The sequence below is a fragment of the Sesamum indicum genome, linkage group LG4 (genome assembly GCF_000512975.1).
Source record: "Sesamum indicum cultivar Zhongzhi No. 13 linkage group LG4, S_indicum_v1.0, whole genome shotgun sequence".
Lineage (NCBI taxonomy): Eukaryota > Viridiplantae > Streptophyta > Magnoliopsida > Lamiales > Pedaliaceae > Sesamum > Sesamum indicum.
In genome coordinates, this window is record NC_026148.1 from 11511938 (window position 1) to 11539872 (window position 27935).

At 34.1% G+C, this 27935-nt stretch overlaps 5 protein-coding genes and 1 non-coding gene across 6 annotated transcripts in view; 4 read left to right on the plus strand and 2 right to left on the minus strand.

The window, feature by feature from the left end:
* The window catches only part of LOC105160752 (beta-phellandrene synthase (neryl-diphosphate-cyclizing), chloroplastic-like), an 8198-nt gene extending 2394 nt beyond the window's left edge, over positions 1 to 5804 (plus strand). Inside the window, exons 4-13 of the mRNA XM_011078229.2 lie at positions 1493 to 1686; positions 3240 to 3360; positions 3457 to 3554; positions 3641 to 3855; positions 3967 to 4076; positions 4183 to 4281; positions 4347 to 4562; positions 4672 to 4813; positions 4953 to 5198; positions 5323 to 5804. Of these exons, the coding sequence (XP_011076531.1) occupies positions 1493 to 1686; positions 3240 to 3360; positions 3457 to 3554; positions 3641 to 3855; positions 3967 to 4076; positions 4183 to 4281; positions 4347 to 4562; positions 4672 to 4813; positions 4953 to 5198; positions 5323 to 5628 (1747 nt within the window). The 3' untranslated portion in view covers positions 5629 to 5804. The remainder of the gene's footprint in view (positions 1 to 1492; positions 1687 to 3239; positions 3361 to 3456; positions 3555 to 3640; positions 3856 to 3966; positions 4077 to 4182; positions 4282 to 4346; positions 4563 to 4671; positions 4814 to 4952; positions 5199 to 5322) is intronic.
* Positions 10445 to 12498, plus strand: LOC105160662 (protein mago nashi homolog). Its single transcript, XM_011078142.2, has 3 exons — positions 10445 to 10788; positions 10874 to 11050; positions 12183 to 12498. Exons 1-3 carry the CDS (start codon positions 10597 to 10599, stop codon positions 12240 to 12242), a joined length of 429 nt encoding a protein of 142 aa, XP_011076444.1. The 5' UTR covers positions 10445 to 10596; the 3' UTR covers positions 12243 to 12498.
* LOC105160663 (stellacyanin) lies at positions 12721 to 13792 on the plus strand. The gene is made up of 2 exons (XM_011078143.2): positions 12721 to 13216; positions 13343 to 13792. Exons 1-2 carry the CDS (start codon positions 13054 to 13056, stop codon positions 13717 to 13719), a joined length of 540 nt encoding a protein of 179 aa, XP_011076445.1. The 5' UTR covers positions 12721 to 13053; the 3' UTR covers positions 13720 to 13792.
* TRNAR-CCU lies at positions 13933 to 14005 on the minus strand. The gene has a single exon. It is a non-coding gene; the product is annotated as a tRNA-Arg (tRNA).
* Positions 17537 to 19906, plus strand: LOC105160665 (peptide methionine sulfoxide reductase A1-like). The gene is made up of 2 exons (XM_011078144.2): positions 17537 to 18126; positions 19475 to 19906. Exons 1-2 carry the CDS (start codon positions 17614 to 17616, stop codon positions 19724 to 19726), a joined length of 765 nt encoding a protein of 254 aa, XP_011076446.1. The 5' UTR covers positions 17537 to 17613; the 3' UTR covers positions 19727 to 19906.
* Positions 23728 to 27678, minus strand: LOC105160666 (histone-lysine N-methyltransferase, H3 lysine-9 specific SUVH5-like). The gene is made up of 2 exons (XM_011078146.2): positions 27487 to 27678; positions 23728 to 26876 (listed from the first exon to the last, which is right to left on the minus strand). Exon 2 carries the CDS (start codon positions 26844 to 26846, stop codon positions 24099 to 24101), a length of 2748 nt encoding a protein of 915 aa, XP_011076448.1. The 5' UTR covers positions 26847 to 26876; positions 27487 to 27678; the 3' UTR covers positions 23728 to 24098.

A 27935-nucleotide genomic window follows, 5' to 3' on the forward strand; every position in this document is an offset into this window, starting at 1 on the left:
CGAATTCTGCGACACATTTCCAACAGTTGCCATCTTTAAAGACAATTTGTCTAAAATCCTTCGTGTCCTCACAAATTAGCAACAAGTCAACTCCATCACAAGCTCCACAGAAATTTTGGACAAGATAAAATTTGCAATAACTTAGTGACAGATTGCGACAAAACACCCTCCCGCCAAGTGTGCACCGAAACTTGAGACAAATTTGCCATTGCAAATTCTCATCAACTTTTTGCTGACATTATTTGACCATTTGGTTACTTTCCTTCCCAAATTTGTTAAAATGTCCCTGGGAAGTGAGACTATAGCTATCCTAAATTTCTGTCACTAATAAACTATTCTTTCGTGATAAAGAATATGATATTTTGTTAATATTAATAAATTCGAATAAATTTTTCTGAAATAGAAAGATCTATTTGTTAAATGAAAATCAAATCTCAAACATACTAAATATAATTTATCAAATCACATAAACTTTACATGTAATTATACCAAATCTCAGGAAGGGCTATATAATTATCCCTTTATTTTATCCTTAATCATTTATAATCTAGAAAATAATTCATTTTTTATAGGGACAAATTGTCATATATATATATATATATATATACTTTATTTCCTTAAATATATATAGGTGTCACTACAAAAAGATTTGCATCGTTGAAAATAAATAGCAATAAAAAAATTCGTCGATGCACTTAGTAGCTGAAGATCCCGTGGCTAAATTCTAGGGACAGAAATTTTCATCTCTCTTTCGAGACGGAAAATTCAATCTGATTCTGTCTCAAATAACATCTAAATTTAGAATAATCCATTTAAAATTTATTAATAATTTGAGAAAGAAAAGAAAAAATTATAATTTTAGTCTTGTAACTTAAGGGGGTGGCATTTTTAGTCCTGTAACTATATAATTTTAGCCATTTTAGTCCTCCAACCAACTTGGCTGAAAATTGCAATTTACTTGTAATTTTAGTCTTGCAAATAAATTCATGTAGGACCAAAATGGCCAACTCCCCTAGTTTATAAGACTAAAAATGTCATGTCCTTAAATTACAGAACTAAAAATGCAATTTAATTAAGTTAAAATCACATGTAAATTTTCCAGCCAAATTGACCGAAAAAGAATGAAAATTGTCAAATTTTTATAGTTACAGGACGAAATTGTGAATATCAATTCGTGCAGAACCAAAATGCCACCACTATAAGTTACAGGACTAAAATTGCATTTTTCCAAAAAAAAAAAAAACTTTCCATCTCTAAATCTGTATCAATCAAGACAAAAAACTATATATTTGTCTCTAATTTTTCATCTGATACCCTTTTTTAAGTAGGGTATGTGAATTTTGTACACATTGTTTGTATACATGGAGTATAATCTGAGATGCAATACTACCGATACGAAATCAGTCATGGTATATTTATGAAATAATTATCGCTAGTCATTTAAGATTCTAAAACACAATGTTTTGGTGAAATAACTGTAATTATTGTTAAGAAATGGGAAGCTGGGATACGTTGCTGAGGGACTTGGAGAGTCTTGTAATTGGAAGAAGCTATTGATGGCTGAGCAAAGAAGTAATGGGTCGCTCTTCAATTCACCAGCCACTACTGCTGCTGCTTTGATTCACTGTCCAGACCAAAAATGCTTGGAATATTTGCACTCCCTTCTCAAAATTTACAACACATGGGGTACCTACTTCTTTCTTTTTTTGGTTAAAATAATAATTTACATTTCTGTATTTTTAAAAATATAACAATCTATCCCCCTATATATGTTTTCTAAATATAACAATTTAAGAGGTGAATTGCTTCATTATAAAAAATATAGAGGGTAAATTGCTATTATTTTTTCATAGAAGGATAATTCACTTATTTGCAATATCACATGGAGATAAATTCCATTGACCCCTTAATTAATGCATGCATGGTTATGTCTTATTTTTAGTTTTAATTTGTCATCTGTCTATAAAAATACAATACATTTTCCCGTTTTATCTTCTGTACTTTTGATTATTAAATATGTAGTATGCACATGCATATGAAGGATACATATATTTTCTATCACTGTATTTTTTATGCCAATTTTTTGTATGTATTTTTTAATAGAAATATAAATAATACAAGTAAGTATAATGTGTTGTTTATCACTCGGCCCCAATTTTACTAACTATGGATGCATCTCCTGTACTGTTTATTATTAAATGTAGTATACATGTACATATATATCATACGTATATTTGCTATTACCGTATTTTGGCGAAATTACAAAATTAGTTCTGTATATATAGAGGTAGTAAAATTAGTTCCGTAAATATTGGATTGATAATTTTAATCCTGTAAGTTTCAATTTAATGGCAATTTTAGTACTCCCGACCAAAAATTCCCAAATTTTAGCTGGACAAATTAGGGCTTAGGGTCCCAACTGCCAACTGAGCTCGAATTAAATATGTAGCATTCTATGTAAGAAAAAGTAAAAAGAAAAGAAAAAAAAAAAAACCTCTTTCACCTTTCTCTCTCTCTATCTGTATGGGGGAAAGTGAGTGGAAATGGAAATTGGTTGAGGAATGAGTGGAAATGGAAATTAGTTGAGAAAAAATTATGGGTTGGTAAAAGTGAAGCTTTGTTAAGAAGGTCAGCGTCGGGTTGTTTGTCGGAGGGAGAAATTGAGGGATGAAATGCTATAATTCAAATTCAACTAAAATGTTATGATTTAAATTCGCTCAATTTCAATCCTAACATTTCATCCCTCAATTTCTCCCTTCGGTGAACGATCCCGGTGCCAGTCTTCTGACAATAGCTTCGTCTTTGTCAACCCATCATTTTTCCTTAACCAATTTCCATTTCCATTCACTCCCTTTCAACCAATTTTCATTTCCATTCACTTCTCCACATATAGGTAGAAAGAGGGGTCTTTTTTTTTTAATTTATTTTTGCTTATGTCAACATCCTACGAGGACGCCACGGATTTAATTCAAGCCAGTTGGCAGTCGGAACCTTAAGTCCCAATTTGTTCGACTAAAATCTAACATTTTTTGGTCGAAAAGACTAAAATTGCCACTAAATTGAAACTTATAGGACTAAAATTGTCAGTCCAATACTTACAGGACTAATTTTAACAATTCTACCCCGTATTTTTTTACTGATTCTTTTTACGTGCTTTTGAATAAAAATAAAGAAATAATACAAGAACGTATAATACATTGTTTACTACTCGTCCCATATTTTACTTACTATGGATGCAGTACCTACTATTTATCCCATGGACATATACACTCGACTCTGCATTGTGGATAACATGGAAAGGCTGGGAATAGATCGGTATTTTCAGTACGAACTGGACAGCATTCTAGACGAAACGCACAGGTGATTGGTTTAAAACACAAACGTCTCAAGAATTTACGTGCATATATGTATTATATGTTCACAGTTTACAGCTGTTGCCACTGCTCTTATAAACAGGTTATGGCAGCAAAGAGAAGACCAGATTTTTGAGGATATTAGTTGTCGAGCCATGGCATTTCGACTCCTGCGAATGAACGGATATAATGTCTTGTCAGGTATTTGAAATTTTAATCCACTCAAAATTTAGTTACCTATTTCATCAAGATTGTGAGATTCATGGTTTTCTCGAGCGTTGGTTTAGATGAATTGGCAGCGTTTGTCGATCAAGAGCATTTCTTCAGCTCGGTAAGTGCGCAATTCACTGGTGTGACTACAATTCTTGAGCTTTACAAAGCTTCACAGCTTCAAATGCACGAAGATGAAGCTGTACTTGAGAAAATACATTCTTGGACCGGCAAGTATCTGAAGCAACAGTTGCTAAATCAAACTATTCTCGATAAGCGATTGCAGAAACAGGTACTAGTTATGATTTTCATAATGAGAAAACAATTTAGCATGGTGGCATAGTGAATATTTTCAGCACGCGATAACTGTAACGTTTTTGTGACTGTAAACGTTCTAATTAAGGTGGAAGGCGACCTGAAGAACTTCCGTGGAACGTCAAATATAATTGAAAAAAAACTATGGATTGAGCTATATGATGTCAACCATTTTCAAATCCTAAAAACAGCATACAGGTAGTGATAGGTGACATATAATTGCATAGGATCTGCAGTTTTAGTTAACTGGTCTAGACCTTTCCCACATCTTAGTATTTGTATTCATTTGTGTTGTCTGGTTTAGGTGCCCCACCATTTATAATGAAGACATTCTTGAATTTTCAAGGAAAGATTTTAGTATTTGCCAAGCTCAGTACCAGAAAGAACTTCAACTACTCGAGAGGTATTCATGTATACTTTAAAACCTGTTCTTGATTAGGACATCATGTACTAATATAGATTCCACAGATGGTACAGCGACTGTAAGATGGATGGCATGACGTTTGGAAGGAATATACTACACGTTTCGTATTTTTTGAGTGCTTTAATCGTTACCGATCCTCAACTATCCGATGCCCGTTTTTGCTATACAAAATCCCTCGTTCTTTTCACTCGGATAGACGATTATATGGATCACTATTCTTCCATGGATGAAGCTCGCGACTTTGTTGAGTTAATAAGGAAGTAAGTTTCACTTTCACATGCAATTGAACTGATCATATATAAGACCATCCATTGAATAAGAGCAGAATATATAGATATCTTACACACGACTTAATTTCTTGGCTTGCAGTTGGAGAAAGCAACCGTCCGCAACTCACCGCTCTCACGACATTGAAATTCTTTTTACGGCATTATACAACACAGTAAATGAATGGGCAGATATTGCTTCAGCACAGCAAGGTCGCTGCGTCAAAAGTCTCCTAATCGAGGAGGTACACTACCCAAAACACGGGTTTTTTGGGATGGATTTTTGCAGTGGATATGAAAAATATAATACTTGACAGCATTAATTCTTCAAGTGATTTAATAGTCTTGAGGTTTTATTCCCTCTCATGGTTTTATTTTTAGCAGTGGCTTGAATGCCTAACATATATGATGAAAGAAAAGGAAGCCTCAAGTGACAATAAAGCACTGACCGTGGACGAATACTTGTCCTTCGCCTGGGAGATCGTTGGATGCAAAACCTGCACTTATATGGTAATCCATTTCCTTGGAATAAAATTCTCCCAGGAGATGCTAACAAGTGTCGAGTGTGTTAATTTGTTGAAGCATGTTTCTATGGTAGCACGAATTCAGAACGATATACGTACTTTAAAGGTAAGCTCTTCGCCTCTATATGATCAGTTCTTGAAAACGTCCATGTATATACAAGTAGCTGATGAATTAGGTAGGTAGGGGAGTGAAATTACGGTATCTAAGACGAAACGGAATTACTCTACAGAGAGAAGAAGAAGAAGAAGGGAAGATAAACAGTGTGAGCCTGCAAGCAGCCGAGTGTGGTGGAGCCAATCCAGTAGAAGAGGCTATTGCAAAATTAAGACAAAGGATTGAATATCACAGGAGAAAAGTGGTGCAGTTGATTGTTCAGACAAAAGAAAACCTGGTTCCTAAAGAGTACAAGAATTTGCTTTGGAGGACTGGGGAAGCTGGCTATTACATTTACTCCGACCTCGACGGCTTTGCCTCCCAGCAGAATGTCATCAACGATATGAAAGCATTTATTTATGACCCTTTGAATCTTCCTTAACTATGTTTGTTTTGTCTTTCAATAATGGATATGTGTGTGTCTTATCCCAACGGTGTATACTTATCAAGAACTCCAATGCAAGAACACTTCAGTCAGTTATATATATTTAAAAAAACTATTTTACTATGTAATTTGCATATGCAAAGTGAACTATATAATGTATTATCAGTTTTTAGAAAGCCAAATTGAATTATTTGAATTATGGAAAAGAGACGGTCTTCTTTTTTTTTTTTTTTCCTTGATAGGGAAAAGAGAGTTGAATTATGGAGATGGCAAGAGAACTATTCCAAGAGCTGCTGCACTTCGTCTTGAGTAGGGATGGGAGTAGGCGGATATTGAAGTTTTAGGTTGCTAAAATAATTATTCGAACCCGACATTAAATTTATGGGTACCTGATAGCCGGGTACGTCATTTGCCTAATTTTTTTTACAAATGTTTTAAAATCAAAATTTCAAAATCACTATAAAAAGCGCGTTGTGTGCCCCTCTATAGAATTTCAGACGACCTCTGTTAACTAATATTTTTTTTATTATTTAAATTTTAATTTTACATTTATAAATTGTGAATATTTAGATACTTTATTTTAATTATTAGTATATTAAATAAAAGTTAAAGCTAAAAAGTTTGACTTCAGTAAACTAAATTAAACAATAAAAATGTGAAAATAAATAAAATAATAGAAATTAAGTTAACCATTATAAAAGTAAACATTAGACACTAACATTTGGATTTGGTAATTTATTTTCTACCTTCTTTTGTGGCATTTTAGGGTTTATAAAAATACAAGTCTTGGGAAGAAGAGAAAAATAATGAAATATTTGAAAAGAATTTTTTGTTGGAAAAGAAGAAGAATTAAAAAGAAGATTGGAAAGTAGGAGAAAGAAAATATCTTTCTTATTTTAAATATTGGGCATCAGATCTAGTAAGGCTCCCGTACCCATAATCAAACCCGACTTTTAATATTTTTTAAGAAAAAACTGAAATTCGATCAAATTGGCTCGTGAATCGAATTGCTCGATCCAAATGCTAGCCTCTAGTCTTGAGAAAACTTGGACAAACCTCACTCTCATCAAAAAATAGACCCTAATCCGTCCCGACTAATTTTGTAACTAGTTAATTGTATAAAAATTACTTTTTTAAAAAAATGAGAATGATAAATATCTTCTTATTTATCAAAAACAAAATACATTAGTTTTTCGGTATATTATTAATAAAAAAACGAAATATGTTATTATATATTCAGATATAAATATTATTTATAATTAATTTGATCATAGTTTTTAAATTTGTGAGTCCAAAAACCTTAAAGATAAATTAATAATTATATAGGGGTTGGATTCAGAGCGAGTTACCATAAGACTTCGAACCCGTCTAAGTTCACAAAATTTTACCGCGAACCCTGCTCGTGTTTACTTAAACATTCACTACAAGAAAATAAAAATTTACGAGAAATAAAGAAAAAATTAAGTGTAATTTACCTCCTGTAATAAAAAAAATCTTTCGTGAAAAAATAAAATAACAATTTATTTTCATGTATTTTTAAAAATAGAGAAAAAACCTTCTTGACGATTTTTGTAAATGGCATGCACTGTATTTTTTTTAATTTAAAATTTTTAAAATAATATTTATGTATAAGCATAAATATTAATTGAGTCATAATATCTCTCATTTTCATAATGTGCATGCTCATGTAGACAATTTAAATCTGTGAGTTTTGAGAAGTAAATATCATAATTAGGGTGCTTGCAAGTGCTTTATCTAACACAAGAATCGAACATTTATGGCCTTTCGCAATTTACAGACATTATCATGCTAATCAATTGACCCCCCGAATACTAATAGAGATTTTAGTCTTTAAAAATATCACACTAAGGCGATTAGATAACTCCCACTTTATGAAAAGATCAATCTCACCCAGCAGGCTAGTTTCAGTAATAGGAGTTGGTTCATTTTTCTTTATAGCATAATCAACATCCATTCAACCCAAATGAAGAAGAATTCTCTCATTCCATACTTTCTAATTGGGTAAAATGCAAGTCACCCCCCTATGTTATTAAAAATATTCAAAATACCCCTGCGAAAAATAAAATACTGCCGTTCGCCTCACAAAAATTAACACTTGGCTATTACTGTCTGCCTCCTCCATGCCTTGCTCGTGCCCCCACCGTCCGCCGTCCGCCACCCCCTTTCCCGCGCACCTCCTCCTTCCTTTCCATCTGCCACCTCTTCTCCTGGCTTCTCTGTGTGCCCCCTCCTCCCCTCCCTTTCCATGCCGCACGGAATATATAATAATTGATAGATCATATTTTTATATTTTTGCTAACTATCACTACAGGAAAATACATTTATTATGATATATAATTGTAAAAAAGGTATAAAGTTACCATAAAATACTAATATGATTGTACTAAAGATTGATTCTATACTAAAATCGCAAAAACTACCCCAACCTGCTCCAACCCAATTAGACCACAAAGTGCGATTTTGATGATTGTCGGGTTGGGCTTGGGGTAGGCTTTTCAAAAATTGCAAACATTGGTTTGGGCCAAAAAAAATTGGACTAACCCGCACCGCATACACTCCTACTAACATATATGTAGTAATTACATTATATACATATTAGATTATTAAGTGTGGAAGCAAATACTTTAAGATACTTACCTACAGCCATTGATTCTAATTTTTTTATGCAAATCCATAAAGAGAATCGGAAGAATGCAAGAAATCCGATGTTGCATTCTTCTAAAATATGATCCAATCAAATCGATGGTATGTCTCTTTACGATTGCAGAATTTCAAGGGATTCAAATCTCAAATCACGTTTTCTAAAGAAAACTCTAGTAAAAATTAATATTTTTAAAATATTTCTCCATAAAAAAATGTATCATGTGTACTTAAGTAGTAGTTACGAAAAGTTACTTAAATCGAATAGTGGACCACATAAAAAAAAATGTCATGCACCAAGACTTATCAAATATGAACTAGATAGAAGAGCACGTCTGATAAGTCATGGCAATGACTTATCATATATGTGGTGGACGAAAATGATCATGTGATAAGCCTTGACCACGGCTCATCTCATATCCGCTCTAACTTCAAAACAACATATTAGAATCATATATCTAATATTATGCCCTTATTTAAAAACTATTAGATTTCAATTTCAATTTAAGATCTAAATTTAACTAACAAATCAACGATATATATTTATCTAATTCGAATCAACAATTTAGATTTAAGTAAACAATAATTAAATTTATATATAATGTATATAATTAAATTTGAATATATATAAGATTTATATGAATATATATAGTGAGAGAGGGATAAGAGGAGGTGGGTGCCAGTGAAGAAGAGGGGAGCGAGTGGCTGGGAGGAACCGGAAGGGGCAATGGGACTGGGGAGGGGGGCAGATCTGGGAAGAAAAGGGGGAGGGGGAGGAGGAGGCGGCGGCGAGGTTGGGGATGCTGAAGGGGATGTAGGTAGGTGGCAATGGGGAGGACTAGGGGAGGAGGGGGGCTAGCGCGAGCAAGGGAGATTAGGGCGCGCAGCGAGCAAGCAGAGGAGCGGTGGCGATTCGACAGTGAAGAAGAAGATAAAGATATATATATATATATATATATATTATTTTTATAATATTTATATCAATTAAAAATCATACTCAGATGCAGGAGGGCGCGTGTAGTGCATTTTTTAGCATAAGGGAATATTTTGTTCTATTTACAATAACACAAAGAGGTAAATTGTTAGTTTTTTACAGGGAGTTTTTGCACATTTTTCTTACCACGGGAGAGTAAATTGCATTTTCAATTAAAAAATAAGTGATAATTTTACCATTATCACTAATTATATATATTTAGTGACAATAATTTTTATTTTATCACAGTAATAAATTTTAAACTTATAATAGGAATAGTTACTTTGTAAAATCTAATGACAAGACTAATTATTTCTAATAATAATTTTATACATAATTCTTATCACTAAATAGAAAAAAATATTTTTTAATATAAAATATAGTTAATATTATTTATAGTAAATAATACTATTATTAAATATATTTAATTTTTATATTGATACTTAAATTTAATTTTTTAATTTAAATTATAAAAATTTAAAATTTTATACAATTTTTTTCTAGAATTTTGGTATTTAAATAATGGTTAGTCATCATTAATAGCCATGTATTATTACATGTGATTGTACTCATATATAAATCGTCAAAAATTCAACAAATTACCTTTCACGTAGTCAATTTTCAGCTGATTTGGAAAATTATGTAGAAAATTCTATTTCGAACTATTTCTTTTGAAACTTAAAAGACATAATAAGAAAAAAAGCATACTTATAGGACTAAAACTCATTACGGATAAAGTTAAAGGACTAAAAAAATAATTTGCATAATTATATAGTAACAATATCAAAATTACTATTACTCAATAAATATATATATATTTTGTGAAAAGTTTAAAATTGTTATTTGATATTTTATCCGTAATATTATGTTTTATTTAAATTGAAGGAATTGAAATCATGGACTTCAAATCCTTAATAACCAATTCTTTGAATATATTTTGATAGTTTCGAATTTAAAAGATATCAAATTATTCTATTTTAATTTTGAACTATATTCCAATGAAATTGATAAATTTCATATTTTTTAAAATAATTTTATTTTTCTAAATTCAAATTCTTCAATTCAAATACATATATATATATTGGTGACGAGTAGTGGAGTCCTTGAGTTGGGAGCCGAGTTAATCCGAATGACATTAGTGTGGAGCGATTGGGGCCCGGATTCCTTATAACACAGTTTAAGCTCACAGATGATCTGGACGCGAATAGCCCACCACAGTTAGTCTCACAGGAGCCCACCTAATAAGCATAGAATAGAATTGAATCTAGAACCCTCGTACCTTCTCTCAGGCAAGCACAAAGCAGAAAAAGCGAAGCCTTGAAACAACGGCAATGGCTGAAGGAGAGGACAATGCCGAGTTCTACCTGCGCTACTACGTGGGACACAAGGGAAAATTTGGGCACGAGTTCTTGGAATTCGAGTTCCGACCGGACGGCAAGCTCCGATACGCCAACAACTCTAACTACAAGAACGACACTATGATTCGCAAAGAGATCTTCCTCACCATCGTCGCCGATTCTGAGGCAAGAGCTGATTTTAGTTTTGGCCATATTTTTAATTTTTAGGGTTTGGAATGGGGGCATTTTATTGGGTGTTCTTGTGTTGCAGATAATGAAGGAAGATGATAACAATTGGCCGGAGCCTGACCGTGTGGGGAGGCAGGAGCTGGAGATTGTGATGGGGAATGAGCATATTTCTTTCACGACGTCGAAGATTGGTTCTCTTATGGATGTTCAGACTAGTAAAGATCCTGAGGGTTTACGAATCTTCTATTACCTTGTTCAGGTGTAGTGTTCATATGCATTTTACCTGTATAATTTCATTCTTTGGGAATTAAATCATGGTTGCAAGTGAGATATGGATGTCGAATTATGTGGTTTTGAGTTTGACGCATGAGTCTTGGGATAGTGTTTTAAAGATTGCACATGTTTCAACTGGTGTGAGGTGGGAAAACTTTATCTCCTGCCCGAGGGAAAAGGTAGAATAGAAGCTTGTATGTAAATGTTTATACAAGAAGTTAAATATTCTCTGTAAACAAGAAGTTAAATACCTTTTCAGATGTTGGCTGATTAATTATAGTCTGTAGTATTTATTGGAAGCTAGATAGGTTCCCATTAGTTTTCTAACAAAGATGACATAAGAAGAACTGAAGAATGGCTGGTCATTTATTTTCAACTTGATGGATGCTGCATAGTTAGTCACCCTGATGTGGTCAGGAGATCATTGACATATGAGAAGTTGAATGTTCTAAGAGAATTCTTGGTTGAAGACTTTCCACAGACCTCTCTTTGTATTTGATTTAATATTGTTTTGCATATGATTGGCAGTGTTGCATTTCTAGTATTACCTGTAACTTGACCAATATGTATAGTCAGTCACCTCGATGTGGTTAGGAGATTCATTGACATATGAGAATTGGATCTTAATATCTTGGTTGAGGACTTTCCACAGACCTCTCTTTGTATTTGATTTAACATTGTTATGCATATGATTGGCAGTGTTGAATTTCTAGTATTACCTGTAACTTGACCAATATGTATAGTCAGTCAGCTCAATGTGGTTGGCAGATTCATGGACATATGAGAATTGGATGCTTCTAAGAAAAGTTTTGGAGCAAGATTTTCTATGCATAGCACTTGTTATTTGATTCAAGGCTGTTACGCATGTGATTTCCTTTGTTCTATTTCTAATATGACATGTAATGTGTGTTTTTCCTGTTATCATGGTATTATTTGATTGGGCAACAATATATTAACTGCAAGAAAAAATGGTTTCTCCGTTATAACTTGTCAATTCTGTTTATTATATATACTGTTATTTTTTCTTGCGCTGTTGTCTTCAGATCTGATGATTTTGCTTCACTCATTTCACAAAATTTTGATTCAAGAAATGATTTTCTTTCATTATGTTGTTGCAGGATCTAAAATGCTTTGTCTTCTCTCTGATCTCCCTACACTTCAAGATCAAACCCATATGAAGAAGATATGTGGTGCTACTGGAAGACATGAATTGTGTTATCTTTTTGCTGTACTTGTATTGTTCATGGTTTGTTAATGAGACTGGAAAAGAAGCTATGTAACTCCTTCGGCGTGCTGTATCCTGACGTGGCTGCTAGAACTGACATACATTCTTCCCTCTTTGTGAAATCGAGTAGTAGGGTTTTCAATGTGTGAAGTGGTAGATCTGAGTTATTTTACATTTTGATCTAAAAAACATCTATGCTTTGATCATGATGCACATACTGTATGTTATATGATATTCATAGTCTACATTCTTATAGATACTTGAGCTATTAACTGATTCTTACCAATACACGAGTTTGTTGATATGGCTATTCCAAATATGCCATTTGTGGAAATAGATCGTCCGAGTCAATCAATTGAATTCATTTTTCAAGTGTATCATCAATATTTTGAATCAGATACATGAATTTTGGTTTCTTGCCAACCCATGTAATGCATAATATTCCTTGCTTTAGCATTTGTGATATGCATGAAAAATTGCTAACTGGTGATAGCAGCTTCTGCCTTGTGGGCCAACAGTCACAGGTATGGGTTAAGTTTTTGGTTCAACTTCTGGCCAACTCGCCAACAAACTGGCCTCGAAGCTACCCTACCAAAGCAGCATCTTTCAAATTCTTGCTAGCATAGCATCATTTCTCCTTTTCTAAAGTAAATTCAATTCTTTAAGATGTTAGGTAATCTAATTCCAAACAAATAAATATATCCCCCTGCTTTAAATTCTTTATAAGCGCCACCAGCCCCCCATTTTCATTTCCAGCTTGGGAAATGGCAAAATTTCTTATTCGAATTTCCACAATCTTACTCTTGTTCTACGCCTCAACATGTTCAGCAACTGTTTACACTGTAGGAGACAACACCGGCTGGGACATCAGCGCTGACCTCGATTCCTGGGCAAAGGGCAAGACATTCGCGGTTGGCGACACCTTATGTAAGTAAAACATTATATACTCCCAACCTTATTTAAGTAAAACATTATATGCTCTTTTCTTTTCTCTCTAACAGTTTAAATTTATGTATACAACTACGTAATAAACTCATTTCCTTTATCTTGCAGTATTTCAGTATTCGCAATACCATTCTGTTAGCGAGGTGACCAAAGAGAACTACGAGCGGTGCAACACGACCAACGTACTACAATCAAGTAGTAATGGGAACACATCATTCGTCCTAATGAGTCCCGAGGACAGGTACTTTGTTTGTGGCAACAGGTTGCATTGCCTTGGGGGCATGAAGCTTCATGTCAGTGTACTAGGCAATCAGGCCATGTCACCAGTCGGTGCACCTCAACCGCAGCCTGGTGGCGCTCTTCCTCCCGGATCTTCTAAGAGCAACAGTCCTTCCAGCTCATCGTCTATTCTCCACCGTGTAAGAATAGATAGTTCGGTCCTTGCATTTTTGGGGTCGTTGGTTGTCCTCTTCGGCCTGATGTGATTTTGTATCGTATGTAACATGTAATGATTTATATTTATCGTGTTAATTAAGTCACAGTTAAAAGAGTGGAAAATCATTTGATACTTTATGGTCATTAAATTATTAGTCAAAACAATGACATTGCAAGCAAATGTAAACACTTGTCAGAGATAGATGTCTTTTAATATCGGCTGATATCTTTCTTCTGTTTTAGTTTGGCGAAAAAGATTTTGACGCGCCAGGTAGGGGTCGAACCTACGACTTTCTGCTTAGGAAACAGACGCTCTATCCACTGAGCTACAGGCGCATTAATAATAAATACTTATTACTTACAGTATTTCCATACTTTTAGAACATAAAAAAATTTGAAATAAAAGATAGTTTTAATTGATTAAGGAAGAATAGAATGGGCTATCTATTCCTCTGATCACATATGGATGGGAGTTAGATGCTACAGTTAGAGTTATTGTAATTATTGGGCTATCAGTTCCTAAATTATTGAGTTATTAGTTGAGGAGCTTCTTAAAGGTTTTTTTTTTCTTCTATTATTGGTTTCTCAAGAGCTTCATAGAGCCTTAAAAAAGAATAACAAATTATTGGTACTCAATAAAATCCAGACTCACATTTGAAACTTCTTGATTGTCAAAGATGAGGACCAAAGTTCGATTCACCTTCGCGAAGGCTTTTTCAACTGCAAAAATCATGAACGAGTTATGTTAGGAATATATCCTTCAGCGGAAGTTTGAAATAATCTATTAAACTATTACAAATAATGAAGTACAAAACTCCTCTAAATAAGTATTACAGGCCAAAAAGATTACACAAATGAAATATACAAAAATAATAAAGAATCACAAAGATTATCAATTTATGATAAAAGGCTCAGAGAGCCAGATCCAAAATACGGACAACGGTCACAAGGCACCGCACCCGAAACACTCACGGTTGCACCACTAAAGTAACCGACCACCACGAAGATTTTTTATCACTAAAACCCGACTAAACAACCATCACTGATACCCAAACGAAACAGATTTAGTTCACTAAGAACTATCAGTGTGATGCTCAAGAGAGTTCAATCGGTTGGTTGGCCAAAGGCAAATATCCCCTTTTAAAGGTTGAAGTGGTGGAAGAAGAGGGGACAAAGGGAAGTTCCAAAACCTTGGAACGGAGAACCATTCTCAAGAAAACCGAGTAAAAGGTGCAATTAATGTAGAGAGAGAGAAAGTGGGCTTCCAAGTGAGTGCGGGTTTGGGCCTTTTATTCTTTGGGCCTACCAATAACTAATGGGACATGGCCCACCCAATACTTACAAGCTATGCAGCTAGCTTAATGCAAAGTTGTTGAAGCTAGGTGGGGATATTAGGGCTAGCTTAATAAACTTCTTTGGTCAGCAGCAAGTGATTGCTCTCGGGCGAGAGGCATGAACGAAACTGAAGTTGACTAAGCTAGCAATGGGGGGAAGCGCCTTTTCCGACTCCTAGCCAAGTCCTTGGGAGCCCAAAAAGTGTGAAGGGAGGCGGCATAATTAAGGGGAAGAGAGAGAGTTGGGCAACGACTGACTACCTAGTTGACATGCAGGAGTGAGTGAGTTGTGGGACGATAGAGAGGCCGAAACAACAGAACAATTACCTACACTCTCACACCCTTTATTCTTTCCTAATCTATTCCCAATCATGATTCTTTACAGCAGAAAAAGGCCTTCAATCTTCCCATATGGAGCCACCTTCTTTACTCAGGCACCTTAAGTTTCATTTTGTCTATCTGCAGCATTGGGTACCTACCCGAAGCCTTTAGTTCACAGCAGTTTCCTAACAACCATATTCGTCTTGTCTTTGGTCAACTTCTGTAGCTTTTTTGCATTAAGGAGAAGCTACACTAACATGACTATTTTAAAAACAATATCAAGGCATGAGTAAGGGAGGCAAATGCTAAAAACAATGACTTTAGGTAGGACTCAAAAAATATCAAATTATTCAGTATTTGATTTAAATTGATCCTTATAAGTTCGGTTTGAGTGGGATTTGATTATCCAATTATTAATAATAAAATATTTTTAAAAATATTAAATTACTCAAGTTTAATTTGATTTCAATTTAAATTTGTTCAGATTCGATTTAATTATTCAAATTAAGTTCGATAATAATTTAAATAAATTGAGATGTATTCAACTCGATTGTTTATAGTCCTATTTTCTAGACAATAGTAGGCACGACACGGCTATCTTTTCGATCCTAGCCTTAGTTTTTTAAAAAATATGAATTATAGGACAACCATTCAAATTTTCAATGCACAAAGTATTAAGTACAGTATAGATTTGATACAGAGCAAATGCCCGTACGAATGCCTTTTGTCCACAAAGTGCCCTTTGTCTTTGGCCATATATGGCAAAAGAATGCTACGAGAAATGTTCTTTCTAATTGCCAACAAGAACTCATTTGACTAATAAGTTAAATTCTCGTAATAAAATGTTTATATATTCAACTCTCATCAATATATATATATATATAATTATTTTTATAATAGTTTTATATTCTTTTTATTTTGTTTAAATATATGTTGATTATGAATTATTAATATATTAAATCAGTTTTTAAATTTAAATATATGGAACAAAATAAAATACCGTTTATTGTAAAAAAAAAAAAAAAGAAATATTCTTTCCAATTTAGAAGGTTTTTGACCTTCTGAATTTGTGATGAACAATTATTTCAAATTCAATTTAGCAAGATACAACAATTTTTACAATTTGCTTCGCAAGGTTTTGCCTTTTATATTTAAGAAAACAGTATATTTACTATTTACACCTAACTCTATTTTATTAGAATTTAAATAAAAAATATTAGCGTAAGTAAAAAAAAAATTGCATAAATTTTTTATTTTGCTCATTTTTATATAGTAATTTTGTACTTATAAAAAAATAATAATAAATTTACCTTTGCTCCATATATATTTTTTATATTTATCCATCTATAAATATAAAACTATACATAAGAATTTTAAATGAGAAACAAAATTAAAAATTGATGTGATTTTTTTTATTTAAGCTAATATTTTTTATTCAAACCCTAATGAAAAAGGGTCACGTATGAACAGTGAAGTTTGAAGGGAATATAAGTATAAATCTAAATTTTTTTTGAAAAAAATGTATAATTTAATATTTCGAGAGGGGATTTAAATATGATTAGCCTAATAGAACCAAACAGAAACCAAAGGAATAACCCAGAACAATCGTGCGACAGAGACGTTGACGCGTGGCAATCATCCTGATATTTTCATCTTACCGAAATTCTTGCCAACTTGGCAGTTGATTGGTGTATGTAAGTCCACGTACCTACCCTCATATGCCTACTTCTTCCTATTTTCACAAAACTGCGTCCCAATAATCTGAGAATAAATTATTTATTTTTATTTACAATATTCAATTACATCCTCTAATTTAAATTAAATGTAAATTTAAATTATATAAAATTATGATATTCATAAATATGTTCTAACGAAATAAAAATATACTTATATTTATGAAATTCGATTCCATAGACTACAGTAGAATGATTTAAATTTATATGCCAGAATAATATTAGGAGAATTTATTTTAAATAATAATAATAAATAAATTATTTCGATATATTGAACGAGATTTCAATCGAATTAATATATATTAATATAATTAATAATAATAAATAAATTATAATAATTTATATAAAGTAAAATAAATACATAAAATCAAATAAAAATCAACACATTGAGTCATAACTTGATAAATAAATAGTCTCAAATATATATTCACTATAAAACAGAAATATTTATTTCTCATAATTATTGTTCTTTTCTCTAATTTCCACACACACTCCCCCACATAACTACCCAACACGTAACCTCTCTCTCTCTCTCTCTCTCTCTCTCTCTCTAAAAATGCTCCTCAAAACTACCGCTACCACCATTGCTACACCTCCTCTGTTCTCCCTCTTCAAACCCTCTTTCTCTGTCTCCAAACTACCCCTCCTCAAGCCCTTCAATTCCCCCTGCAACCCCACTCTCAAACCCTCCACTCTCAGGATGAGCTGGCTCAACAAACTGGGATTCGGTGCCCGTTCTCCCAGCGACTCCCCCGTGGATTCCTCTACCTCCTCCATTGCCCAGGGCCCAGATGACGATATCCCCGCTCCGGGTCAGCACTTCGCCCAATTCGGAGCGGGTTGCTTCTGGGGTGTCGAATTGGCCTTCCAGAGGGTGCCCGGGGTTACCAAGACTGAAGTTGGGTATACTCAGGGGTATTTGCATAATCCCACTTACGAGGATATCTGTTCGGGTACCACCAATCATTCGGAGGTGGTCCGGGTACAGTATGACCCCAAAGAGTGTAGCTACGATACTCTGCTTGATGTTTTCTGGGCGAGACATGATCCCACAACCCTCAATCGCCAGGTGGGTTTTCTCTTTTCTTTTCAATTTCAGAAAATAGCGTTTGATAATTGTTTTCTGTTGATATTGAGTGATAGGAACAGGGTTAATTCTGTTTGGATGAGTGTATTTGATGCCTTTCATGTTTATACTTTCATGTGATCCTGAATTCTGATTCCTCTTCGTGATTTACTACCAAATTGAAGGTTATGTTTGAATTTTTCTTTCATGGAGTGGATATCATTTGATCTTAGTTGATTACTGGAGATTGAGCTAGGTGAAATCGGCTACACGTTTATTCATAATTAGTTCTGATTTCAACTTGATGGGTTTTGATTGCCACTTTATAGGATTTGCTCTTTTCAGTTGTGTTCATACATGGGTCATAGTTCTCTTGAAGGTGGATGATGCTTTTAGTAATTTAACATTTGATGGATTTAATGACTTAGTCGTGTCGTGCAACTCAATCAACTGACTGGAAGCGTATTTCGTATTAATCTACTTCTTCGGTGGATTATGTTAGTTGAATTTGGCAGAAGTGTTGGAGAAATACTAAGGTTATTTTCAAAATATGATGTCTACAATTAGAGTTGGAAACTAGTTAAGAAATGGTTTGATGAGTGCTAGGTGGAACTGCTAAAATCAGAGTCTATCAAGAGTTACGGCAACTGTGTTTGGACGAAGTATGGAATGATTCTTACCTTTAAATTAGAGTTGTTGAAACTGATAAGCTTGGATCATTTTCCCTTCTGAAATTGATCTATGAAGTATGTAGATTGAAAAAGATGTATACACACTCATGCAAACCCACATGTTAACACAGTTCTGAGACATTCATCAGGGCTGTTTACCGATTAGATTCAACGGGGAAGTTTGAGTTGGTGTTGAGCTCAAGTTTTCCTGTTATGTTGTTCTCAATGTACAAATATTTCCAAGTACAAGCATGTTCTTTGCGTAAAATCTCCTTTTGTGCAAGAGCGTCTTTAGGTTGATTAAGGCTGGACACTTCTCTGGTTCCTTTCCGAACTGGTAGAACAGAGCAGCCACTTACCACTGTTCTTAACTGCTTGGACAGTTTTCCAGCAGCTATCTTCAATCAGCAAGTTGGTTATGCCCCTAATCATGGCTACGGACATGTTAGGTGCTCAGCTGTTAGTTACCCTGTGTGATGGTATTATGCCCGTCTTTGTAAAATCATTTCGACTGAAATTGCTCCCTGTAGCTGATGACTTCTACATGCAAACACAGATGTGCATAATCTCGTTGTAGCTATTATTATTGAAAACCTGCAATTGCAACTTCTGTAATTTCTTATTGTTGCGATTGTTTTAGTCCCAGTGGTCAAAACTAAGCTTCCGATACATTGATGCAGGGGAATGACGTAGGAACTCAGTACAGATCTGGGATTTACTTCTACACACCTGAACAAGAGAAAGCGGCCCTCGAATCCAAAGAAAGGCAACAAAAAGTTTTGAACAGGAAGATTGTTACCGAGATACTGCCCGCCAAGAAATTTTACAGAGCTGAAGAGTATCACCAGCAGTATCTTGCCAAGGGCGGTCGATTCGGTTTCAGGCAATCAACTGAGAAGGGCTGCAACGATCCCATTCGGTGCTACGGCTGAGAATCCTAATAATTGTATTGGTTCCCAGTTCCATGATGTTTGTAGTATGTCAATAGTTTGAGTTTGTGCTTCTCTCATTCAAAATCTTAAGCACTTGTTTCTTGAAATCTTGCCTTGACATTTTAATGTATATGTGATGATGGATTGCTATGAGATTGTAATATATTAACTTTTAACTTATTCTCTATTTGTTAAGATAAATCAAAAAATTATTCTGATCCTTATGCAAAAGGTTAATAAAAAAATTAATTAAAATTAATGCATGCTTTTGTAATTATTCTTTAAATTTTTTTTGTTTATTCATGAGTAAGTTACATAATTTTTTTAAATATATAATATTAATCAAATGTTCATAAAAGATTGTATCTTTTTTCTTTCAGTTCTTAGCAGAAGGATATATGTTCATGGTTTTCATTTAGACATTGATATATTGTTAACGTTTAATGTATTTCTAGACATTTTACTGTATCTTCACATGTTTGCAAATAAAAAGGTTGAAAGTACAATTTTTTATATTTATAATGATCCACTCCAATAAATGACAGGTAAATTAATTCATAAAATGATTGCATAAACTTTTTAAAGAAACACAATTAGTGAATATTTAAAACTAATTACGTAATAATTCAACTAAATAAAATTTTAATTTATATAAATATCAAAATTCCTAGTTGAACAGTCTTGCACTATTTTTTTTTTTTTATTTTTATTCGACATAACTGAAGTTCTATTCTTTTTATTTAATTTCATTGGATTCTTCGCATCCTTTTTTTAAAAAAAAAAAGAAAATGCGCCCACACTCGTAAAATTTGAGTTCTCAGTCTTCTGATAGTAAGGCCTCAACCATGCCAAGAAATCACTTCAATTAATAGAATTTTTCACTCTCTCTCACTTATATATATCTCCAATTAACTCGCAAAGAAATTGCCTAAGCTAGGAATTCAATCAGACCCCATAACTGTTAGTGGACGGATGGGAGTCTATAAATAACCCCTGGACGTATGTTTTCCTCACAATCCCACTAACACACTTCTTTTCTTTACTCTTCTCAAAATCCTGAAAAATCTCTCATGAGGAAGTAGCAGTGTAGCAGCCATAGATCTCCTCAAGAACAGTCGATAAGTATGAATCTTTGTTACGAATGCTCCAAACTTAGGGTATGTTGGGAGATACGTTAAGCATCACTGCTCACCTAATCTGTATGCCCACGAAATTGTTTATCATAATGATGACAAGAAATCGCCACACATTATGTTTTCTGCAACCAAGAATATCTCTTATCTCTACAAGAACTTACGTATTATTATAGCTATAAGATCCATATAGCCGAATTTGCGATGTGAATGGAAATATCAGGACGAGGGATCGCTTTCGTGGTGCCTGTAAATGCATCGGCAAGATCAGGATGTACTATCAATCCTTTTCGGGCCTGAGTTTCTTGGTTTTGTGACATGCTTCGAGATTGCGTATGATTCTCTGTGGGCAACTCTATGGAGTTGAAGCCAACAAAGTTTGTGTGGATTTCTCGGATGCGAGGCCTCAAATTTCTTGATGCAAGAATGAAGTATTTCCTTTGTGTTTAGTACAAGACTTTGCCCTTTCAATCGTCTTGTTCAGATCTGGATACACTATTCTTCTTTCGTTTATATTGTTAGATCATCTTCTTGTTTAAATTCATACATATACTCGTATAGATGCATGAACAGCTTTGAATCCATGAAAAGCTCTCAAGTTTCTTTCTGTAAATTTTTATGTGACTAGTGTATTCACTTTGTTATTTGTAACATTATTGTTATGGTAAATTACATTGAGCTCCCATGACATTTGATACACTGTTCTAGTGATTATCGATGTAATTTTTCATTATTACCTTTTGAAAGTAGGGCGTAATTTTACGTTATTGTTATTGATAGTGTTTCATACCGATGCATTTATGAGAACTGCTATAGCGGTCCATTGTTTTGAGGAATTTATTTAAAAAATGTAGAAAAAAAAAAAAGTTAGAAAAGTAAGGTTCTTTGGAAAGATTTAGAAAATTAAGTGGCACCGCGATTACTCACCGCGGTGCCACAATTTTTATATAAAAAAAAAAATTCGATGACAACTTTTTAATTTTTTTTTTTTAAAAAATTATTTTATTGCACGACGAATTGCTGTCAACTTCTCGTTAAAATTTCGACACCATCATGGCGAGTTGTCAACCATCAAATATACCGTTCGACTCCCTTTGATGAGACGAACATTTCCCCACAAACAATTTCAAGTTTTATCAATCGTAAATAATGAATTTTTAGCACGACCACCGCACCTTTCGGCCGTCGATTCGCCGCCACCGGAGCGACCTACGATCACGGACCACCACCACTAGACTCGCCTCGACCTAATGGTTCTAACGAGACCAACCTAGTTCAATTTTATTAAATATTTGTTGAGATATGAAAATTTGAAGATTTTCCACCGAAAATTCGCGCTGAAATTGTTTGCTGTCGTTTCTCCACCATCAGGACGAATCACAGATTAAGACCATAGTCGTTCGAATCCCGTCGTCCAGACGATTCCAACAAGACCAATTTTGCTCAATTTCATCAAGTATTTGTTTGTTCAATTAAAATACATATGTTTTAAAATAGTTATAATATTATTAAATTCTATTTATTAATTAATAATACTATTTATAATAAATAATTAATTAATAATACTATTTATAATAAATAATTAATTATAACTAATTTTTTTAGAAACAATGTCACCGCGGTGGTTTGTGAAATTTTTTGTTTTTTAAATAAAAATTGTGGCATCGCGGTACCACTTAATTCTCTAAATTTTTCCAAAGCACACTACTTTTTTAATTTCTTTTACTACATTTTTTAAATAAACTCCCCCATTGTTTTGATATTTTTTATTCTCATCACAAATTAGGCATACCTTATCGTTATAATCATACATAAGTTCCTGTGGAAGAGGGATATTCTTGATTGCAAAAAATATTAATTATGTGGCATTCTCTTGTCTTGGTGATCATAAACAGTTCTTGAACATTAAAATCCAGGAGCATCTATGGTTAACAAAATGTAAAGTTCCTAATATTCCCCACTTTTGAAGCATCCCTCACTTTTCTCTATTAACTATTTGCGAATTCTTGATTTTTTTATTTTTTTTTTTTGATTCTTTGATCTATATACTTTAATAACAACGATTGTCTTATTTTTATTTCTTCATGTCATATATTTAGTTCAATTTAATGAATATATTGACATTTGTTCGATTTCTATTGTGAAAAAATAGGAGTAGTTAGTGTAATAGCAATTACAAAAAGCCAAACAATTGATAAATTACTGGCAACTCAATTACGGCAACCGAGAAATATTTTTCAGAGACTGTTGGGTTAATTTATAAATATTTATAGTAATCCACTCCGATAAATGAAAGGTAGCAAATGATTGCATATAAAGTACGGATTACCAAAAAATTTCAGGAATTTTTCAAAATTTTTGAATTCTTTTTAAAACTATAGAATTTTAACAAAATTTCAGAAATTTTGAAATTTTTCTCAAACTTTTTTAAAATTACAGAATTTTTTGGAAAGTTTCTCAAACTTATTTAAAATTAAGGAAAAAAATTCAGAAATTTTTGAAAATTTTCTGATTTTTATTAAAAAAAAATACAGAAAATATAAAAATTAAAAAATTGCCCAAAATTTTCAGAATTTTTTTTTAAAAATTACATAAACTAAAACAAATTACAAAAAAATCAAGAAAAGAATTACATAAAGTCTAAATAAAAAAAACATAAACTTTCGCCGTAAACAATTATCAAGCATATTGTGTTCTATTATCACTTCTAATTATTAACTATTTGCGAGTTCTTGGATACATATACTTCAACATCGACGGTTGTCTTATTTTTATTTCTTCATGTCATATATATGGCTCAACTCAATTACAGCAACCAAGAATCATTTTTTGGAGACTGTTTGGATCAGTTTATTATGCTTTTATTAAATTTTGATAGATTTCATACTCTTTATAGCTGCTATTCTCATACTCATACTTTTGTAACAGGCGCGTACAGATTCAGAAAGTAATAAAGATGACATATACGCTTCAAAACTGAAAGAAAGAAGAGTATAATACTAAATTCTTGCCTCAGTTGCCTGCGACAAATTTCGGTGCCCTGCAGTATTTGGCTTCAACTACATATATTCAACAACACAACATAGAGCAACAGAGAAGCATTTCTGATTTTGAATCATCCCATTGCTCTCTATAACAGCGGCAGCAATGATCCCAGACTAGGACATATTCACGGACTTCAAAAATTTCGATGTCAGCTGCATTCTCTTTTGAAGAACCAAGAAGCCTGAAAAAGATTGCTAGTACATCCTCCCAGTGCATTTTCTAGAACCACAATAGCAATCCTTCGTCTTGATATTGCCGTTGCCATCACAAACTCGGCCTACCTTATAGTTGTAATCATATGTAAGTTCTTGAAGGGGAGGAATGTTCTTGTTAGCAAAGAACATTATGTGTGGCAGACGCTTATCTTGATGATCATATAGAACTTCTTGCGCATAAAGGTTGGGGGAACAGCTGTGGTTAATAAATCTCCCAACATTTCCAAGCCTCGCAGCATCAATGGCAAATCCATCATCGCTCGTACGAAAATCAAGAAGAACTTCAGATTCACCTTCATCTCGGCCATCACTAACATCAAAAAGATATTCATCATTACCAATTCTTTGTTCGGCTTCCTTATCCCGCAATAACTCACCGACATATTCACATATGAAACTTCCGGATGAAATGTAGTTCCGCGATCTTACTCCCCAACCTCTTGATACGGTCTTAAAAATCTCCAATTGATATCTAGGACCGTGCTGGCTGACTCTATTCATACAAGAAGGCGGGCATTTGCATGATGGACCACACTCATGAATGATGGGCCTTGCTCTAATAATGCATCCCTTCTCATTGAATGGAATCTCCCCTTCATTCTTTAAAACACAAGAACATGGGTTAGAGTCAGAGCAGCCGTCTATGCAATTACAACCAATCGGCTCAATGGGCTGATACCAAGATGGATAAACAATGTCGGTGATGTAAGTGAAAGATAACGGCCTCTCTTCATCTACTCCATTAATTGCATGTATTGGCACCTTCTCTTTTCCTTGTGAGATATCATTTACCAGGCAGACTTCCATGGGCATCTTTGATTTTCTTGAGGCTTTCTTTTGATGAGGTCTTGGTTGGCCTGGCATCCTATGTAATTCGAATTTGAACACCAGATTACCATTTTGATCTCTTTCTTGCCACAAGTTATTCACAGTGTACAGTCCATCATATACGTATACATAATTGCCCTCATTAATCATACCTAACATATTAGATGCCATCTGACACTTCCTTTTATAGATAACTCTAATTGGATAACCAATTTCTTTGGAATTCATCAAAGCAAGATTACCCTTTTCAAGTTTTTGATCACCAGCTTTGTCAGTAATCTTTGGATTCCCACCTTGACCTGAGTATATCAACACATCAAGTGCTTTAGCTTCATTCTCATATCGGCCTGAATTCACAATGCTCGTAGCAAATTTCTTCCCACCAAGCGTCACATAATCTATACCAGAAATTAACTGAAAATGGAGGCCACTCACCGCAAGTTCTGCCCTGAATCGGAACTGGTCACCAATTTCAATACCTGGTATATGGCCAAAAGATTTCTCAGCAACATTCCAGACTCCCTCTGCCTTGAGACGCTCTGCTACTTCCAGATGAACATGTTTTGTACCTTTTCCTTCTCCTTTTGGATCTGCTTTGCGTCCTTCCAAGAGTTCTGTATATTGTTCTTCAAACAGCTTTAGAGCCTCCCTCACCTTCAATCCCTCGGGTTGATCATGCCTCCCAATATTCAGATTAATTAACTCCCTCCAAATCCCTGTCCCTCTATGCTCATCATCATAAATGTGTTCAAACTCAAATACCGCTTCACTTTGTTTATCAGTTTTTTCACCAAGAGCAAACGAATCTACCAAATCAGCATTTCCAACTCCTTGATATTCAACCATGTTGCTGCAGTCACCAGTAAACTTGTCGGAGCCGCATATTTTATCCTTTCCTTTTAATTTTCCTATGGAAGCCTGGACATCCCTATACTTGCGCCTAAAACATGATTGTGACATACTCCACTCTGCTGGTGATAAAATGCAAACTTCATCCTCATTGTCAGAAGACATACTCTCATAAGCATTTTCTCCTTGAGCCATCTTCGAGATCATATCCTCAACTTTCAGCATTTTTTCAGCATCTAAAGCCTCTGGAGGAACAGATTGCGTCAAATTTTTTTCTCTCCCTGTTTCTTCCCGTCTCACTGTAGCCATCGACTGCTCGGGTTCCTCGCTGGAAGTATATTCATATGTACCAGACTCAAACAAGGAAATTTGATTAAATCCTTTGGAGCTTGCAAGAAACTCTTCCGAAACCTCTTTAGTTGCAGAATACTTAACATTAATCAAATTAATATAGTCTTTAGCCTCAGCAATAAGTGCCACCAGTTCTTCTAAATCGCGCTTCCACATCTCTTCTCGGGAATCAACCTTATTCTCCCTACCATCAGCCATTTTTCCTGCATCACCAGCTTTACAAGGAGATGCAAGCGAGTCTTCAGGGTCACATTGCACACTACTGGTTGGTACACTTCTCAATGGCACTGCTGGTATAGGTGGCCCATATTTTGCCACATCTGAACACAGGGAGCTCTCCTCATCATGAGACCTGTCACTTTCACCTCCATTTGTCCGATGTAAGAAAGGGCCACAGCGCTCCGGAAAATCCCTCACCCCATCTACCTTTGGGCGCTTAATGTTGAACGGAGAATTACCACATGGAATGGCATGAGAATCTACTGTAGAATTTCTCCTAGAATTCGGCTCAAGCTGCATTGTATCAGATTCCCCCGCAACACTAGCAGAGGCACCACAGCTTACTGGCAACCCCCGAACAGCATCCAACTTGGGACGCTTGAAACTAGACGGGAAATTATGACTGTTAAAGCCAACATTTCCGAAGAATCGTTTCCCGGGCATCCTTGGAGGAGGGCTTGAATCGGCCAATAAGCTCATAGCTAATATAAGCAGTAAGATAGGACCTCCCTATACCATCCAAGAACACAATAAAATTAGCAAATTTCATATAAGAAAAACAAAAAACAAAAATACATACACTAGCACAGTTAGTAATCTCACAGTTCACACCAAGAACTTCATCAACAAATATACGAACTAAATAAACAGCAATACCCAAATGTTGACTGATACTAGGAATGACTTATAATTGAAAGCCCTAAATCTTACTATTCCTATGTCATCAATACCCAAATTCATATCTGCAATGACCCTAAAATACTTGAACTATCCAACACAGATAATAAACCTTCCCTTAAACACACAAACAACAAAAACCACTCATACTGTTCAGCACAAAAATCAATAATCTTTTCACCTCTCCCTCATTCTGATTTCAAGATTCTCCTTACCCAGAGAGACCACAAATACAGAACCCATCACCACACACAGTACAAATTATCTTCATTACGCTAATTCTTTCACGATTTAAACAAGTACCCACGACATTTCAACAAGATAGATCTTCCACATTCTACATTACAAGCAAATCAAACTACTCAACATCGCTTATGGAACAAAGAAGCAAGAAAAGAAGAAAGAAAATGCAGAACCCACTAAGGAGAAAGAACGGAGTTACCCAAGAACGAAGTTAACTGAGAAAGATGGTTGCCACAGTGATATCCTTCACGAAAAGAAAATTTAGGGATTGTAAAGAGTAGAAGCAAGAACTGTTAGCACAGGGGATTTCTCGAAATGGCGGTTGATTTCTTGAACTTTCAAAATCCCACTAGCGCTGAAACCGGGACTTCAGCATTTGTGTTGGGTCTCATCGAATTCAAATTTTGGGCGAGGAAAGAATAGAAAAATATTTTTCTTACATTATAATAATTTGGTACACTCTACTCTACGTATAATTTCATAATTTTTTAATATTATTTTTAAAATAAAATATTTATAAAATAATATATTGATGCTATATTTATAAAGAATAACGATATAATATTAAAAAGAAAAATATACATCAAAATAAAAAATAAATAAAAATATCTATCAAAATATGATAGGAGTATGGAAAATTAGATAAAT

Bases quoted from the DNA above. Each gene is read 5' to 3' on its own strand.
- LOC105160666 (XM_011078146.2), bottom strand. From the start codon at position 26,846: ATGAGCTTATTGGCCGATTCAAGCCCTCCTCCAAGGATGCCCGGGAAA.
- LOC105160665 (XM_011078144.2), top strand. From the start codon at position 17,614: ATGCTCCTCAAAACTACCGCTACCACCATTGCTACACCTCCTCTGTTC. The intron at 18,127-19,474 runs GTGGGTTTTCTC...ACATTGATGCAG, and splicing joins CCACAACCCTCAATCGCCAG to GGGAATGACGTAGGAACTCA.
- LOC105160663 (XM_011078143.2), top strand. From the start codon at position 13,054: ATGGCAAAATTTCTTATTCGAATTTCCACAATCTTACTCTTGTTCTAC. The intron at 13,217-13,342 runs GTAAGTAAAACA...TTTATCTTGCAG, and splicing joins CGCGGTTGGCGACACCTTAT to TATTTCAGTATTCGCAATAC.
- LOC105160662 (XM_011078142.2), top strand. From the start codon at position 10,597: ATGGCTGAAGGAGAGGACAATGCCGAGTTCTACCTGCGCTACTACGTG. The intron at 10,789-10,873 runs GCAAGAGCTGAT...CTTGTGTTGCAG, and splicing joins CCATCGTCGCCGATTCTGAG to ATAATGAAGGAAGATGATAA. The intron at 11,051-12,182 runs GTGTAGTGTTCA...ATGTTGTTGCAG, and splicing joins TCTTCTATTACCTTGTTCAG to GATCTAAAATGCTTTGTCTT.